Here is a 19,488-nt window from a genome sequence, read left to right as displayed (position 1 = left end):
GGTTTTGGATGGAGGAAGATAAGAGATGGTGGTGAACAGCTGTTTTAAAGACAGTTTCAGTAACACACAAACAAACACATACGCGCGCGTGCGCGCACACACACACACACACACACACACACACACACACACACACACACACACACACACACACACACACACACACACACACACACACACACACACACACACACAGTAACGTGCATAGTAACACACACACACACACACAAACACACACACACACACACACACACACACACACACACACACACACACACACACACACCCAGTAACACACAAACACACACACAGTAACACACAAACACAGTAACACACAAACACAGTAACACACAAGAACAGCTGCTCCTCTCCATGCAAAACACCCTTTCTGACGATGATGTTACCCTAAACATGGCTGAGGTGAATGATGCATACCTGTCAATTTTGAAGAGGTATCAGGTAGAGATTAATGAGACAGAAAACTACTGCAAGCATATGAAAAAACTGATATCTGAATGGCTTCCTAATGTCCAGTTCATCACATCGCTCCGCAAAAATGAGCCTGACAATCTCGTCCTCCCAACAGCAGTTAGCATTGCTATGGAACTTCGGTCTGCGATGCTGGATAATGACGACACAATTGGCCACTTGAAAAGCATGGCAAACATTCTACGAGAGGAGATGATGGAGTACCGAAACTGGTCATTCAACGATAGCTTTGAAGACTTTGAGAATCCTCCGCTAAGTCAGTTCTTCCTCACTCATCTCCTCTTTGGTCATCCTCAAAGTTTCTGGAATTCGCAATGAAGAAGTCGACAAAGTTGTTGATGTCGCTTGCCAGTTCCTCATCCAAAATACTCGAACTGATCGTCAGGTGAAGCATCTACCAAAGAAGGAAGATGGGTTTCAGCAGACTGTCCAGATACCTCTCTCAATTGGCCTGCCCCTCGCCATTCATTCTAAGGTGCGAGATAAGTATCATCTGTAGCTGAGAACGATTGGTGGGAGATATGTGTTTAGTCACCAGACATTGACGTTCTTACGCGTCTTCTTGACCTGGCCTCTCATGGTCGACTTGGCGCTCTAACTCTCCTCAGGTTCTTGACCCGTAAGGGCACAAAGTAGAGAAATTGACGTGGTAGAGCTAGTCCAAGTCATTGGACGTCACAAATGCCAAGGACTCATTGGACTCCACAATTTCACTGGCGCTGACTGGGTTGGGAAATTTGTGGGTATTTCCAAGAAGACCTGGGTTGGTGCCGACATGAAGCTTGAAGATGATGACCCAGCAATCAACTGCTTCATGGTTCTTGGTGAAGGTCCTATTCCGAATGTCCTGGTCAATGGTGAATTGCCACCACAGGTCAAGGGTTTGGAGCAGTTCATCTGCCACGTGTACTGCTTGGCAGGTCCCACAACCCTATCAGCTCCAAGATAGGAAATGTTTCTTTCCAAGAACTTGGAGGGAGAGATGTTACCTCGTACTCGTGCTGACTTAATTCCACATATCACACGTGCAAATTACATTGCCATGCGTGATAAGTCCTACATTACCAACTGTCCGGCTCTTCCTCCTATTGAAGAAAACGGTTGGAATGTTAAGGAAGGGGTTTATGTTCCAGTGAGGTGTCTCGCCCTTTCCGCCCCTTGAGCTGTGATTGAACTGACGAAATGTGCATGTAAATCAGAGTGTAAAGGAAGGTGCAGCTGCTTCAAGAACAGACTTCCCTGTACTTGTCTATGTAAGTGCAATGGCAGTGATTGTGGAAATGTAATTAAGGATGATACCCATGAGGATGACGATGAGGATGATGAATAAATCAGCAAACAGTTTAATGTGATGATGATTTAAGGGGAAAAGGACAAGGATGATAAATAATTACGTTCTTGGTTTGGATTATTATATATTTAATATTACTATGTACTTGTGCAAATGAAAACATTCTGAGTTTATCAAAAAAGGACAAACCGAAGGTACATTGCCAATTTTTACAACAATTCTTGTAAAGCATGTTTTTCATCGTAGTTCGATTGCATTGTGAAACAAACCCAATAATAAAGGTGTATATTGTGATTGGTATTTTCAGTTTTTATTTTATATATAGTCAAATCGCTGGATCATCTCATCAGACGGTTCAGTTTAAGTCGGGTCCCTTGATGATACACTGTGTAGATTGCTCAGGATGTCATTTATTGACTCATCTTCATTTAAAAAAAAAAAATCCCCCAAACAACTCATAATGTCGGAAACGTTGATTTCTCATTTACCCAAGATAAGCGCAGAGTTATTACAGGGTGGGGGTCCATTGACAGAACACCCCAGCCACTCCCCCCGACCTTGCCCATGACAGGGGGTCAATGAATGTATATGTCACTTTAAAAGTGTCAAAAATGGATTCAGCATCATGAGAAACCCCCAAAACTGCTCTTTTATGAAAGTCGGTTCATTTTAAGCGGAGCTAGTCCCGGCGGGTCATAGGGCGGAAAGGGCCCTCCAGAAGGGGACCCGGGGCCAGGAAAATTTGAACCCCAACATTTCCCTATAGTTTGGCCCCAATTCAAAACAGAAAAGCAAAATAAATCAATTTTAACACGAAATTCCTACGGGGGCTACTTTTAAGAACACTTCAGACCACACTACATGAGCAAGTTATGTTATAATAGAGAGTTTATGGCTAAATCGCCAAGATGTGTTAGTCCAGCAGTCTAACATTTTCGGCTTATATTACCAGCTGAGTCAAAACACGTTAGTGAGTGGTCTAGAACCTCCATTTTCCTACAACTCCTGCTGTTGTAAACCATCACCCTCATTCATTACCCGACTGGAGCCCTATACTCAAACCCTCGATACTCACAAGCTGATTGACGAGCGTCGCAAAGACCCAGATCTCCTTTTCACAGACGTGCACACAACCAAGTCGGAACAAATGAACAAAGAACGCTCCTTTCGGCCACTGCCAGCTCTCTGCACACAGTGAAATTTGTTAGGGCATCTATACTGTCCGTGTACAAACGTTTCATAGATCGCCACCCAAAAGGGCCAGTGTGCCATGGTCACATCAATTAATACCAGTGTTGGATTGGATGGCCATTTCAAAACATGCAATACTCCCTCTTTTTGTATATTTTGTTTGTCTGGTTGATTTTGTTTGTGAAATAAATGTTAGCTCTTTCACGAGCCTCGATTCAGTATACAAAAAAAAAAGAAAAAAAAAAGAGAAATCACTTACTATCTCTGTGGCCAACTCTTGTCGTAGAAATTTTCGTCCAGGTGCAGAGAGCTGGAAGAAAAGGGTCGGATCAATCAAAATACGAGTATTTTGATTATCGATTTTAAAAATCGCGATAAAGCGATTTTTTTTTTGGAAACAAAATCAATGCTCGTGCAAGAAATAGAACCTAGAACAGATCACGATGCAAGAGAACAAAATAACAGCAGAAAGAGAAGCTGAGAACACCTACAGCAGGTTTTAAGGACAGAATAGAGTGAGATGGATGAATAAGGAATGTGGGGAAGAAAGAGGGGTAGGGGAGGACGCACAGGTTGGACAATGTGGACACAGAAGCAAACTCACAGGGAAAAGAAAATGGAAATTTGGAAAGGGTGGGTTTAGGGTGGGTTTAACAACAGCAGAAAGGATCATGGTTTTGAGTTGGGGATGATACGAGATGGTGGAGAAAAGCTATGTTGAAGACCTAGAGGGAAGAATGAGATCGAAGAGAATGTGGAAGTTGGTTTCGCAGGCAGGAAAACAGGAGTGAGAGAGTGGAGGTGAGCAGTGATCCTGGGACTTTCACGAGAAGGGGGTTGCTGGTGGACCGTGTGACCCTAAAGAAGCGTCGGAGGTTGGGGGTGGAGGGAAGGAGGAAGCGAGATGACGACAAAGAATGGAAAGAGAAGAGCGTGTAATACCAGAAAGAAGGCGGTAGAACACAGAAGCCACTGACCTTGTCTGCGATGGAAAAGTGATATGTTCACAGAGTCGGCTTCATCGCGGGAGATTCCATTGATTCTGAATGCTTTGGTTTCAACAGCGTGAAGCCGAGCAAGGTGTGAGGCAGGTGTGCCAGCCCAGAAGCGAGAGCAGTATTCCATCAAACTGGAGATCAGGGCCTTATATGTGGACATGACCTCAGGTGTGCCAAAGTTGAAGGGATGGTTTGCCAGACAATCCTTTCGGAGCGAGATAGTAAGAATGTGAGAATTGTCAGGAGTGAGACATATTCTAAGCGTTTGTCCAGCTTGAGTTTCTATCAAGTTCAGAAGAGAGGTAAGAGGCTTCTGCCTATCTGTCGCAAGGATGAAGGATGTCAGGGCAGAGGGTGGAGTCATCAGCAAAGAGATAAAGGGGATTTTGTCAAATAGATCATTGATGAAGATTAGGAATAGGATGAGGCCCGGAACACTGCCTTGGGGCACTCCAGCCTTGACAGGGAGAGGAGATGACCAGGTTCCATTGAGAGCCACATGTTGATGACAGAGTGGAGGAAGCAAGTAAACCATTTGTGGATTTGTTGGTGAATGTCATAGGCAGAGAGTTTGGAGAGAAAGGCATGAGGTACCACCACCCAAACAATTTGCATGGTGGCAATTGAAATCACCACATACGAGGAAGTTGGTCCATTGTGTCTGAGACAGATATGTAGATGGAGACGTCACTATTTGGAGGACGGTACAATGCAGTGACAAACAATAGGTGGGAGGGAGGAGAAGTTACAGCCATAGATACTCCTGGGGGTTGGAAGGTGTAATATCAGTATATGGACAGTGAGCAATTGAGCGATTGATGTAAAGTGGAACTTCCCCGCCTTGGGGAGGGATGAGGGGAGGAAGGGTTGAGGGTTTTGGCCTATTTAATTGGAGGAGACAATAGCAAGAGAAAGACACTAAGTAGTCAAGGACATATTTTGGGAGGAAGGATTCTGTTAAACGGATGATGTCCAATTTATCAGCAGCAGCCTGACTTGATTGGTCTGTCAGGTTGGAGCAGAGTTCACGGATGTTAGAGGTCAACACTATTAGGGACAGGGGATGAGGCTTTGGGAGGGTGTGGGATGTGAGGTAGGGGGGGGAGGCTGTGAGATGGGAGGGGGTTGGGAGGATGCATGACGGGGGTGGCAGTGGGAGGGGTGGGACGAGGGTAAAATGTGAGGGGTGGGATTAGGGTTTAAGCTGAAAGGGGGTGGGATGAGGAGGAAGGTGAGAGGGGTAGGGATGAGGGAGAAGCTGAGATGGAGCGGGATGAGAGGGAAACTGAGAGTGTGCAAGACGTGGAGGAAGCTGAGAGGGGCCGGATGAGTGTGAGGCGTTGATGGGGTGGAGTGCGGGGGTAGTTTTTTGAGTGCGTGGGGTGAGGGGGGATGCAGAAACAAGAAAATGAAGTGGAGGTAAGCAGAAGAGGGTAACATATAGAAGGGGTGTAGTTGGAAAGACACAGACTTGTACAGTGCCTTCAGAAAGTATTCACACCCCTTGACTTTTTTCACATTTTGGGTGTTACAGCCTGAATTTAAAATTGATTAAATTGAGATATTTTTGTCACTGACCTACACATTATACCCCATAATGTCAAAGGGGAAATTTTGTTTTAGGAATTTTTACAAGATAATTAAAAATGAAAAAGAGAAATATCTAATTTAAATAAATATTCAACCCCCTGAGTCAATACCTCATTACAGTCATGGGCAAAATTATTGACATCCTTCCACTTTTATCAAAAAACTCCCAATTTTCTCTAAAAATAAGTTTAAATTGACAAAAGTATTTGGTCTCCACAATTCATTATTTCACTGTTAATATTACAGAACCTTTGTTTTTGATTCAGAACTTAATATATCCTTTCAAATAAAAAAAAACTAAAAGAAATGGCAGAGACAAAATTATTGACACCCGAGACTTAATATTTGGTAGCACAGACTTTGGACAAAATAACTGCAGTCAAAGCGCTTCCTATGGCCATGAATGAGCTTCCTACATCTCTCTACTGGCACTTTGGCCCACTCTTCTTGTGCAAACTGCTCCAGTTCTCTCAGATTTGAAGGGTACCTTCTCCCAACTGCTGTTTTCAGATCTCCCCACAGGTGTTCAATGGGATTTAGATCTGGACTCATTTCTGGCCACTTTTTTTTTCTTTTTTTTTTTGTATACTGAATCGAGGCTCGTGAAAGAGCTAACATTTATTTCACAAACAAATCAACCAGACAAACAAAATATACAAAAAGAGGGAGCGGAAGACAAGATGGGGAGAGAAGGGGAAGCACACAACCACAACATTTGAGAGCAGGGAGAAGTGTGGGAGGGAGAGGGCTTGGAGGCAGGAGGCGTGGGAGGGGGAGGGGGAGGGGGAGGGGGGGGGGGGGGAGAGGTATAAAACACAAGGGGACCGAAATTAGCAGGGGTAGAAAAGATCAAGGTTTTGGATGGGGGAGGATAAGAGATGGTGGTGAACAGCTGTTTTAAAGACCTGGAGGGTGGAGTGGGATTGAAGAGAGTGAGGGAGTTTGTTCCAGAGGCGGGAGAAGAGAGGATTGAAGGAGTGAAGGTGAGCAGAAAGTCTTGATTTTGGCCGTTTAACCATAAGAGGGTTGCAGGCAGATCTTGTGCGACCTGTAGGAATATTTGGGGGACAGAGCCCAGAGAGGGCTGGGCGGGCAAGGCCAGAGAGGAGTCGGTAGAAGACGGAAAGACCACCAACCTGCCTGCGGTGAGTGAGTGAAAGACCCTTGGAGTTAGCTTCATCGCGGGAGATTCCAATGATTCTGAACGCTTTGGTTTCAACAGCGTGAAGACGGGCTAGGTGTGAGGCAGGAGCACCAGACCAGAGGGGAGAGCAGTATTCCATAGAGCTGCGGATGAAAGCCTTGTATGTGGTGAGGAGCTCAGGTGTGCCAAGGAAGGACTTCGCACGACGGAGGATGCCCAGTCGGCGACTGGCTTTGGAGGCCAGATTTGAAATGTGGTTTTCCCAGGAAAGATCATGGCAAATAGTGAGACCCAAAAGCTTGAGTGACAGAACTTCTTGGAGAGGATTATTCAGAAAGTGGATGGGAGGGTTTTCCAGTCGGTCTTTTCGGAGAGACATCGTAAGAGTGTGAGATTTATCAGGATTGAAAGACATGTTCCATTTGTTTGCCCAGTCTGTGATTTTGTCCAGGTCTGCAGAGAGTGAGGAGGCTGCAGACTGCCGATCTGAGGGATGAGGAATGGAGCGACAGAGAGTAGAGTCGTCAGCAAAGAGATAGAGAGGATTTTCAAGAGAGTCAGAGAGATCATTGATGAAGACCAGAAAAAGCACAGGGCCCAGAACACTACCTTGGGGAACTCCAGCCTGAACAGGAAGAGGAGATGAGAGAAACCCATTCAGGGCCACACGTTGACTACGACCAGAGAGGAAGTCCGCCAGCCATGCGTGGAGATTTCCATGGATACCAAAGGAGGAGAGTTTGGTGAGCAGAGCAGGGTGCCAGACCGTATCGAAGGCACGTGAAATGTCAAGGGAGACAGCTCTAATTTCCTGTTTGGCGTTGAGGACCTCCATCCATTGTTGAGAAAGCAGAAGCAGCATGTCCAGAGTAGAGTGACCAGGTCTGAAACCAAATTGATGATCAGAGATCAAGCCATTGGAGAAGAGGAAAGATTTCATATCTGAAGCAATGATGGATTCCATGACTTTGCTGATAATTGGGAGAAGGCTGATTGGTCTGTAGTTGCTGGGATCTGTTTTTGCACCTTTTTTGTGCAAAGCGGTGATGTTGGCTGATTTCCAAGCAGATGGCAGATGACCTTGAGCAAAAGAGAGGGTGAAGAGAACAGAAAGAGGGAGTGAAAGAGCGGAAGAACAGGATTTTAGGACCCGTGGGCTGATGCCGTCAGGACCAGTTGCAGAATCAGAGTCGAGGGTTGACAGAAACTTTTCCACCTTGTCAGGAGGAAAGGACACAGAGTCCAGGAGCAGCTGGGTACGACTGGGTACGGTGGGTACAGAGAGGGATGGGTTTGGGACACAAGATTTAGAGGCAAACACAGAGTTGAGGCATTCAGCTTTTTCACGTGCGGAGTCAGCCATTAAGCCGTTTGAGGTGAGGGAGGGGATGGAGGGGGAACAAACACCAGAAACAGATTTGACCAGACGCCACCAGGATTTGGAAGAGGGAGACAGATAAGAGAGTTCGGTCTTGAGAATGGTGAGATATTGTTTCCTGGCTCTCCTGAGGGTGGACCCACACTTGTTTCGGGCTTTGTGAAAGGAAATGAGATTTCCTTCCGTTGGATTTGCTTTCCAGGAGACGAAAGCAAGTTGTTTCAGGGCAACAGCCTCACCACAAGATTCCGTGTACCATGGTCGGGAGGAAGGGTATGACAACTGAAGACGAGTGTCTGGAACCTGTCTGGACGAGACTTCAGAACAGTCCAGCGTTTTGTCTGGAACCTGAGTGTGCTTTGAACCTGAGTGTGCTCCTCAGTGCTTTTTGAAGAGTATTTGGGGTCTTTGTCCTGCTGTGAGACGCATGCCCTTCGACGGAGACCCCACTTTCTAACACTGGGTTGAAAATTGCTCTCCAAAATGCCTTGGTAATCTCCTGATTTCATGATGCCATGCACACATTCAAGGTAGCCAGGGCCAGAGGCAGCATGACAACCAAACACCATCACAGAACCTCCTCCATGTTTGACTGCAGGGAAGGTGTTCTTTTCTTTGAAGGCTTTATTTTGTATTCTGTAAACATAGAGATGATGTGCTTTACGAAAAAGCTCTAATTTGGTCTCATCTGTCCACAGGACATTCTCCCAGAAGGATTTGGGCTTGTTCAGGTGTGTTTTGGAAAACTCTAGTCGGGCTTCCTTATGTCTCTCTCAGCAGTGGGGTCCTCCTGGGTCTCCGACCATAGAAGCCCCTTTCATTGAGTTGGTGACGGATGGTGCGAGTTGAAACTGTCGTACCTTGTGTCTGAAGGTCAGCTTGAACCTGTTTGGCAGTTGATTGAGGTGCTTTCTCCACCATTAAAAAAAATCCTTCGCTGCGATCTTCGATCAAGTTTTCTCTTGCGGCCATGTCTAGGGAGGTTGGCTACAGTGCTGTGGGCCTTAAACTTCCTCATAACATTGCTTACAGTGGACACAGGAACACCAAGGTCTCTGGAGATGGACTTGCAGCCTTGAGATTGATTGTCCATGCTTGGCTACAATCTTGTGTCTGACTTCCTCAGACAATTCTCTGGTTTTCTTTCTTTTCTCCATGCTCATTGCAGTACACACAGTGACACAAAACAGCAGAATGACTCCTTTTCTCCTTTCAAACTGGTTGAATGAGTGATTTTTATATTGCAGGCACCTGCAAGTCACCACAGGCGAGTTCAATTCCAAAGTAAAGGAGAATCACCTGCTTGAAATTTGTTTATTTCTAACAACATCTAAAAGGTGCCAATAATAATGTCCGGCCAATTTTAGGATTTCTGTGTGGAATAAGCTAAGATTTAGTAATCTTTTCAGCTTGTTTTTTTGTTTTGTTCCACTGCAAACCAAAGAAACACATTTGTGGATACCAAAATATTTTTTTATTTCAACAATTTTCTGGAGGAAATGATGCATTATTTGAAAAAAGTGCGAGGGTGCCAATATTTTTGGCCACGACTGTATAAGCGTGTTTGGCAGCAATTAAAGTTTCAAATCTTCTTGGGTATGATAAGGAATTCGAATGAAACATTTTTGGCTGGTATACCACTTCACCGATGATATCAACATTATCATGCTTTTTTCCCCCATTGGGATTACTTGACAATGTGCCAAGTTAAAAAAAAATTCCAATCGGCGGTTTCCGAGAAATATTTTTTTATTTATTTGCTTTTAATACAAGAAGGCTGCCATATCAAGTGACCTATGACATCACAATGATCATAAAAACATTCTGCAGAGGTGTCACTCCTACCCTGAAAGTTTCGTCTCAATCGGACATATGGTTGTTGAGAAAAACGAGGTTTCGGACGGACGGACAACCTGAAAACATAATTCCTCCGGCGACTTTGAGGGCGGAGGCATAAAAACACCTTAGTATGCAGACAAAACACATTGACATTGTTATGCAGACAAAACACATTGACATTGTTATGCAGATAAAACACCACCTGTACATTAACGACCTCAAAACTCGACCCAATCAAATTGCAAAGTTGGCTCTTTCACATTTCTACAGATATTTCTTCAATTTCATGTCTATCAATCCTGACAAATCTCACACTCTAACTTTGTCTCTCCAAAAGACCGTCTGGACAACCCTCCCATCCACTTTCTCAACAATCCTCTCCAAGAAGTTCTGTCGCTCAAGCTTTTGGCTCTTACTTTCTGCCATGATCTTTCCTGGGAAAACCACATTTCCAAGCTGGCCTCCAAAGCCAGTCGCCGACTGGGCATCCTCCGTCGTGCGAAGTCTTTTTGGGCACTTTTCTGAGCTTCTCACCACATACAAGGCTTTCATCCGCAGCTCAATGGAATACTGTTCTCCCCTCTGGGCCGGTGCCCCTTCCTCACACCTAGATCGGCTTCACGCTGTTGAAACCAAAGCACTCAGAATCATTGGAATCTCCCGCGATGAAGCTAACTCCGAGGGCCTTTCACTCACTCACCGCAGGCAGGTTTGGTGGTCTTTCTGTCTTCTACCGACTCCTCTCCGGCCTTGCTCCCCTTGTTCTGTCTGTGTTCTGTCCCCCAAATATTCCTGCAGGACGCACAAGATCTGCCAACAACCCTCTTCTGGTGAAACTGCCAAAATCAAGACTCTCTGCTCACCTTTACTCTTTCATTCCTCTTTTCTCCCGCCTCTGGAACAAACTCCCTCACTCTCTTCAATCCCTCTCCTCCCTCCAGGTCTTCAAAACAGCTGTTCACCACCATCTCTTATCTTTCCCCATTCAAAACCTTGATCTCTTCCACCCCCGTGAAAACACCCCTCTTTCAATATAATAAAACACCCCTCTTTCCGCCTCTTTCAATCTCCGACTTCATTCCTGAAATTCCGAGTAGTGTCAATTTATTTATTGTACCTCTTCTTTTTTATAGTACCTTTGCGTATATAGTACTAGCAGAAGTACCCGGTATTGCCGGGTGGGGGAGGGGAGGAGGAGGGGGAAGGGGAGGGGGAGGGGGGAGGGGTAAGGGGAGGGGGAGGGGGGAGGGGGAGGGGGAGGGGGAGGGGGGAGGGGGAAGGGGAGGGGGAGGGGGGAGGGGGAAGGGGAGGGGGAGGGGGAAGGGGAGGGAACGGGGGGGAGGGGAGGAGAGGGGGTGGGGAGAAGAGGGGGAGGGGGAGGGGGGAGGGGAGAAGAGGGGGGAGGGGGAGGGGGAGGGGAGGAGAGGGGGGAGGGGAGAAGAGGGGTGAGGGGGAGGGAGGGAGGGGGAGGGGAGCAGGAGGGGAGAGGAGGGGGAGGGGAGGGGGAGGAGAGGGAGAGGGAGGGGAGGGGAGAGAGGGAGGGGAGGGGAGGGAGGGAGGGGGAGGGGGAGGGGGAGGGGAGAGGAGGGGGATGGGTGGGGAGGGGGAGGGGAGGGAGAGGGAGGGGATGGGATGGGAGGGAGGGGGATGGGGAGGGGGGAGGAGGGTGAGGGGTGGGGGAGGTGCGGGAAGGGGGAGGGTAAGGAGGGAAGGGGAGGGGGAAAGGGGAGGGGGTAGGATGTAGGGGGAGGGGGACGAAGAGGGGGAGGAGAAGAGGGGGAAGGGGGAGGGAGAAGAGGGGGAGGGGGAGGGGAAGGGGAGGCGTTGGGGTGGAGGGGGAAGGGAGGGGGAAGGGTGGAGTGGGAAGGGAGGGGGAAGGGGAAGGGGGGAAGGGGAGGATGGAGGGGGGAGGGGAGGACGGAGGGGGGAGGGGAGGGAGAGGGGGAGGGGAAGGGGGGGAAGGGGACGATGGAGGGGGGAGGGGAGGATGGAGGGGCGAGGGGAGGACGGAGGGGGGGAGGGGAGGGGAGGTAACATTACATTACACACACACAAACTGTGTTTTATGTTCAACTAGCAGAAGTACACGGCATTGCCGGGTGGGGGGAGGGGAGGGGAGGGGAATGGGGGGAGGGGAGGGGAGGGGAACAGGGGGGAGGGGAGAAGAGGGGGAGGGGGAGGGGGAGAGGGGAGAAGAGGGGGGGATGGGGCGGGTGAGGGATGGGAGGGGGTGGGAGGGGGTTGGAGGGGGGAGGGGTGGGAGGGGGGAGAGGGGAGGAGGAGGGGAGGAGGGGAGGAGGGGAGGAGGGAGGGGGAGGGGGGAGGGGAGGGGGGAAGGGGGGAACGGGGGGGGAGGGGAGAAGAGGGTGGGAGGGGAGAAGGGTGGGGGAGGGGAGGGGGAAAAGGGAGGGGGAGGGGAGAAGGGGAGGGGGTATGGTGGAGGGGGTAGGGTGGAGGGGGAAGGGAGGGGGGAGGGGGAGGGAGAGGGGGAGGGGGAGGGGGGAGGGGGGAAAGGGAGGGGGATGGGGGAGGGGGTAAAGGGAGGGGGAGGGGGAAAATGGAGGGGGAGGGGAGAAGGGGAGGGGGGAGGGAGAGGGGAGAAGGGGAGGGGTAGGGTGGAGGGGGGAGGGGGAAGGGGGAGGGAAGGGGATGGCCAGTCAACAATGACGTTGCAGTTCTCATGGTCGGAGAGCAGCACAACAATCGGACATAGTCCTGCATATTTGCAACAGCACGAAGCAGATTTTGGAGACTCACCGATCCTGTGACGTCCTCCAGTACCGGCGTTGCCAGGCGGGGGAAAGGAGACCCATACATTCCCAACCCGTACATTCGCCCTCTCGACTCAAGCTCACTCGGACAAAAGCCTCGCACAAATTACACCATGAAGGCCCAATGGTCATGTCTATGCCACAAATCATGGGCGCACTGAATTGAAAATATATAGAACGCTCATACTCCGTGAAAAGTGAAGCCGCCGTGTCGCCATCTTGGTCAGCACGACTCGACTAACTCGCTTCGCGGATCTCGTTTTATGCGGCAATAAACTGCTCCAATCGGTTACAGAAGGGTTGTGGAAAGACGTTTCACAGCTGTTTCAAAGACATTTAATTCATATCGCACAAAATCGATACAAAACACGATCGCATAAAAGGTGAAAAAACGTCTGACGGGATGGAACATCACGTGATCGCTCTGAGCGAAACGGCTCGACCAACTCGCTTCGCGGATCTCGTTTTGTGCGGCAATAAACTGCTCCAATCGGTTACGGAAGGGTTGTGGAAAGACGTTTCATAGCTGTTTCAAAGACATTTAATTCATATCGCACAAAATCGATACAAAACACGATCGCATAAAAGGTGAAAAAACGTGTGACGTGTGACGTGTGACGGGATGGAACATCACGTGATCGCTCTGAGCAAATCAGTCTGGCGGCGGTAATGGAACATCACGTGATCGCTCTGAGCGAATCAGCGAGCTGCTCTGGAACCGGCTGAGATTAGCGGGTACTTCGCTGAAATGCGCTGAGGTAAATATGAATAAAAAATATGGATCGTCAAATATTTTGAGTTCGGCCATGTTCATCCCAGGCTCAATGGCCATGTCTATGTCAAATATCAAGCACGTAAGCCTCTCCGTTTAGGAGTCTATCGGTAACATTACACACACACACACACACACACACACACACACACACACACACACACACACACACACACACACACACACAAACTGTGTTTTATATATATAGATGGTCTGGCGGCAGGGATGGAACATCACATGATCGCTCTGAGCGAATCAGCGCGCTGCTCTGCCACCGGCTCAGATTCCGTGTATAATATTCCTCGCTGAAAAAAAATCTATGTGAAACATGCTACTATCTATGCTAAATCATGCTAAATCATGCTAAATGCTAATCATGCTAAAATCTATGCTACTTGCTGTGAGTTTATGGCGGCAAGGAACATCACGTGATCGCTCTGAGCGAATCAGCGCGCTGCTCTGCCACCGGCTCAGATTCCGTGTATAATATTCCTCGCTGAAACAAAATATGGATCTGAAGATGAAAGAAAAAAAAAACCTATGTGGTGTGAATGGCAATGTTCCTCACTGAAATGTGAAAAAACGCAATCGCTTTTCGCTCTGAATTACGTGCGAACGCGTAACTGTGAGTTTATGGCGGCACGGAACATCACGTGATCGCTCTGAGCGAATCAGCGCACTGCTCTGCCACCGGCTGAGATTCCGTGTGTAATATTCCTCGCTGAAATGCGCTGAGGTAAAAATATTATGAAATTTTTTTTTTTAGGTCGGCCATGTTCTTCCCAGGCTCAATGGCCATGTCTATGCCAAATATCAAGCACGTGAGCCTCTCCGTTTAGGAGTCTATCGGTAACATTACACACACACACACACACACACACACACACACACACACACACACACACACACACACACACACACACACACACACACACACACACACACACACACACACACACACACACACACACACACACACACACACACACACACACACACACACACAGGTGTTGGGCTAGCGGCTAGGGTGCCAGCTTAGGATCCTAGGATCCTGGGTTTGAATCCCGGTCGATCGCTGAATTAACGCCAGGGGGGGTTGACTCAGCCTGTCATCCTTCCGAGGTCGGCAAATTGAGTACCTGCTTGTCGTAAAAGGCGACAAAAAGGGTTGGCGGCAGGAAGGGCATCCGGCTGTAAAACATTGCTTCAAAAAGGGGACCAAAAAACAACAACAAAAAGGCCAACCCCCGCCTTGCGGGGAAAAATGGCCTCTGAAGGTGGTTTTTTTTTTATTATCGTACCTTTGCGTACAAATGAACGACGAGATTCCAATGAGTGCCTGTTCTCGTGGATAATGTGTTAGCTGTTACATGAGCCTCGACTCAAAAAAAGAAGGAAAAAAAAGAACTAGCTGCTTGTGAACCTCCATGTTCAGCTTTGATATTGGGAAAGTTTTTTTTTTTTCTGGCCTGTCCAAGGATAGAAATGCCTTGTATTGTGAAATATCAACCACTACAAATTCCTGCTATAACATACAATTTCACGAACCTTTTGGGTTTGTCGACACATCCATAACTTCAGCACAATTTGCGAACAAATGAACGACTATCCATAAAGACAAACAGATCATTATAAAACAGAGCAACAACAACCATAGAAATAAACAACCACCAGCACCTCAGTGAGTCCCTCCACGAGGCCCTCAAGCTCAATGAGGAGGCGAGCATCCCTTGCTGCAACTCCATCCTCACTTCGGCCTCCATTGATCCTTTCGGCGAGATGATGCAAAGCTCCTTGTGCTACGAGCAAGGATGGCCAGTCAGCATGCTCCGGTGCAGTGTGCTTCAGCAGCTCCTGTGATACATTGCGATATCATCACTGACATTCTGCTAAACATGGGGTTTTTTGGGGGGGGAGTGGTGGGTTAGGTGGGGGGCAGTTGTATACAAGATTGAGGCTTGTATAACAGCTAACATTAATCACATAAAAACAAAGTGACACATAAAACATATTGTCGTAGAAATGAGTCTACAAACAATGTCTCAATCGGTGAGTTTAATCAAAACCAATCTCCAGTGGGATCTAGGAATAAATAAGCAAGCATATCAGTACAGTACAATCGTACAAGCAGGAATAGATGTGCCATCCAAGCAAACAAGCAAACAATACAAGATGCAATTCTCCTTACCATTCTAAGCATTATCATGAATAACACACACAATGAATATCACTGGAATGCCCTACGAAGCCTCCGCATCCCGAATCTTATAGACGCCATGCAGTGGACAATGGATGCAATTACTCCTGGGTCGTTTACTTGCGTACAATTTCACTACATTTCTCCCCAGGTTTAAACCCTAACTAAGCCGGCTAACAAGCAAGACTGTGTTAAGTGCACATCTATATTAAGCAGATGGTTACATAGCAAGTATGGTCAGGAAGTCATCTCAAGACCAGCCATAACAATCAGTGTGGTGGATCGCTCTCCCTGTGCGAGTTCTACACACCTCGGGGCCGTCATCAGCGGATTCTAAAACATCCTCAGCAGAGAGGCCATCTTCCATCCCGGGAGATGGGGGTGGCTCAGCGATACCGATCGAATCCGGCGAGCGAGAGGGCGAGACCGCTGGTGGAACCCCCATAGCCAGATCCCCCAAGTTGCGCTCGACCCCAGCAGAATCCCCGCACGGAGCGAGATGACGCACCGACACCGTGGACTCGCGCCCGTCCGGCAGTTGAACTCGAGCGTGTTCAGGATTAGTTTGCAGAAGACGGACCTTGTCAACGAGCGGATCGTATTTACTTAGGCGGACCGCTCATTTGAGAAAGACCGGACCGGGCTCAGCGAGCCATCCAGGCAGAGGTCGAGCAGCACCGGAACGACGCGAGTAGCGAAATAAACGATCGTGAGGAATTTCATTTGTGGCCGTGCACAGCAGGGAACGGATCGAGCTCAGGGCACCCTGCACCACCCAGGCCCATTTGTCCATTCCTAGTCCCTGGGTCTTAAGGCCCAGAGTAATGGCCTTCCATTTGATTCCATTAAATCTCTCCACCTGCCCATTCGCTTGCGGGCTGTACGGAGTAGTGTAGCTAGAGGCAATGTTGCACTGTAGCAGAAATGCCCGCACATCCTGGGACAAGAATACTGCACCTCTGTCAGTGTGCACGTAACCAGGATTCCCGAACATGGCGAACAAGAGCTGCAAACAACGTATAACCGAGGCAGCGGTCATTTCCCTACACAGAAAGGCGAACGGGAATCTCGAGAACTCATCCACAATCGTGAGGAGGTAACAATCGGGGTCGCCCGGTCGAGGTCCTTTAAAGTCCATAGACAATCTCTCCCACGGCCTGGTAACCTGAATCAGACAGTGAAAGGCGACCTTGACGGCACCAGACATAGGGAATGTGTTGCACTCAACGAGGGGGCGAAGCTTCGCGGAGTAATTTTGGACCCACTTCAAATAATGTGCAAACAGGCCGAATGCCCTTTTCAAAGATGCACGATTGTGTGGCGGCGCCATGTCGAGCAAGGGGCGCAGACGTTCCTTGTCCAGGGTTATCATACCTTGGGTCACTGTGTACACTGGTCACTTTATGACTCCATCTACATCTCGCTGTCTGATGATATGGACCAACTTCTATCTACTCATCCCAACTCTCTCTTCCTCATATGTGGTGATTTCAACTGTCATCATGCCAGTTGGCTGTGTGTGGGTACCTCTCTCACCAGCCATGGCTCCTCAGCAAAGGACTTCTGCGACTCACTGGGACTGACACAATCTGTCAATTTCCCGACCCGGATCTCAGTCAACGGAGCATCTTCTCTTCTGGACTTGGTTATGACTAACTTCCCTGAAAATGTCTGCTGCTCTTCTTCTGCTCCGATCGGATCATCTGATCATGTCCTTGTTAAAGTGGACATCTCTCTGACCATCCTCAGGGAGCCTGCTCAGCGTCGACGAGTCTGGCATTTCACTCAGGCCAACTGGCACGGTCTTCAAGCAGCCATCAATCATCTGGACTGGTCTCCCATCTCTACCACCTCTGACATCAACTCATCCTGGGAATTCTTCCAAAGTAAATTGCTCTCTCTCATGCACAGATTTATCCCATCTCGTCTTCAGTTGTCATACCCTTCCTCCCGTCCATGGTACACGGAATCTTGTGGTGAGGCTGTTGCCCAGAAACAACTTGCCTTCGTCTCCTGGAAAGCAAATCCAACGGAAGGAAATCTCATTTCCTTTCACAAAGCCCGAAACAAGTGTGTGTCCACCCTCAGGAGAGCCAGGAAACAATATCTCTCCGTTCTCAAGACCGAACTCTCTTATCTGTCTCCCTCTTCCAAATCCTGGTGGCGTCTGGTCAAATCCGTTTCTGGTGTTTGTTCCCCCTCCATCCCCTCCCTTACCTCAAACGGCTACACAGCTGACTCCGCACGTGAAAAAGCTGAATGCCTCAACTCTGTGTTTGCCTCTAAATCTTGTGTCCCAAACCCATCCCTCTCTGTACCCACCATACCCAGTCGTACCCTGCTGCTCCTGGACTCCGTGTCCTTTCCTCCTGACAAGGTGGAAAAGTTTCTGTCAACCCTCGACTCTGATTCTGCAACTGGACCCGACGGCATCAGCCCACGGGTCTTAAAATCATGCTCTGCTGCTCTATCTCACCCTCTCTCTGTTCTCTTCACCCTCTCTTTTGCTCAAGGTCAACTGCCATCTGCTTGGAAATCAGCCAACATCACCGCTTTGCACAAAAAAGGTGCAAAAACAGATCCTAGCAACTACAGACCAATCAGCCTTCTCCCAATTATCAGCAAAGTCATGGAATCCATCATTGCTTCGGATATGAAATCTTTCCTCTTCTCCAATGGCTTGATCTCTGATCATCAATTTGGTTTCAGACCAGGTCACTCTACTCTGGACATGCTGCTTCTGCTGTCTCAACAATGGATGGAGGTCCTCAATGCCAAACAGGAAATTAGAGCTGTCTCCCTCGACATATCACGTGCCTTCGACACGGTCTGGCACCCCGCTCTGCTCACCAAACTCTCCTCCTTTGGTATCCATGGAAATCTCCACGCATGGCTGGCGGACTTCCTCTCTAGTCGTCGTCAACGTGTGGCCCTGAATGGGTTTCTCTCATCTCCTCTTCCTGTTCAGGCTGGAGTTCCCCAAGGCAGTGTTCTGGGCCCCGTGCTTTTTCTGGTCTTCATCAATGATCTCTCTGACTCTCTCGAAAATCCTCTCTATCTCTTTGCTGATGACTCCACTCTCTGCCGCTCCATTCCTCTTCCCTCAGATCGGCAGTCTGCTGCCTCCTCACTCTCTGAAGACCTGGACAAAATCACAGACTGGTCAAACAAGTGGAACATGTCTTTCAATCCTGACAAATCTCACACTCTTACTATGTCTCTCCGAAAAGATCGACTGGACAACCCTCCCATCTACTTTCTCAACAATCCTCTCCAAGAAGTTCTGTCGCTCAAGATGTTGGGTCTCACTATCTGCCATGATCTTTCTTGGGAAAACCACATTTCCAAGCTGGCCTCCAAAGCCAGTCGCCGACTGGGCATCCTCCGTCGTGCGAAGTCCTTCCTCGGCACACCTGAGCTCCTCACCACATACAAGGCTTTCATCCGCAGCTCAATGGAATACTGTTCTCCCCTATGGGCCGGTGCTCCTGCCTCACACCTAGCTCGGCTTCACGCTGTTGAAACCAAAGCTTTCAGAATTATTGGAATCTCCCGCGATGAAGCTATCTCTGAGGGCCTTTCACTCACTCACCGTAGGCAGGTAGGTGGTCTTTCTGTCTTCTACCGACTCCTCTCCGGCCTTGCACCCCCAGCTCTCTCTGTGCTCTGTCCCCCAACTATTCCTACAGGTCGCACAAGATCTGCCAGCAACCCTCTGATGGTTAAACTGCCGAAATCTTGGCTCTCTGCTCACCTTCACTCTTTCATTCCTCTTTTCTCCCGCCTCTGGAACAAACTCCCTCACTCCCTTCAATCCCACTCCTCCCT

General features: G+C 48.6%; 1 protein-coding gene across 1 annotated transcript in view; it reads right to left on the bottom strand.

Annotated features, from left to right (window-relative positions):
- LOC137424370 (rho guanine nucleotide exchange factor 17) overlaps positions 1-19,488 on the bottom strand; it is a 375,708-nt gene that overhangs the window by 204,047 nt on the left and 152,173 nt on the right. Inside the window, exons 6-8 of the mRNA XM_078775397.1 lie at positions 15,141-15,317; positions 3,231-3,281; positions 2,856-2,965 (exon numbers count right to left, since the gene is read on the bottom strand). Of these exons, the coding sequence (XP_078631523.1) occupies positions 2,856-2,965; positions 3,231-3,281; positions 15,141-15,317 (338 nt within the window). The remainder of the gene's footprint in view (positions 1-2,855; positions 2,966-3,230; positions 3,282-15,140; positions 15,318-19,488) is intronic.

Source organism: Myxine glutinosa, chromosome 4, assembly GCF_964187855.1.
Source record: "Myxine glutinosa chromosome 4, kmMyxGlut1.1, whole genome shotgun sequence".
Lineage (NCBI taxonomy): Eukaryota > Metazoa > Chordata > Myxini > Myxiniformes > Myxinidae > Myxine > Myxine glutinosa.
The sequence above is the reverse complement of the archived record's forward strand: the minus strand, read 5'-3'. Positions and strand labels throughout refer to the sequence as shown.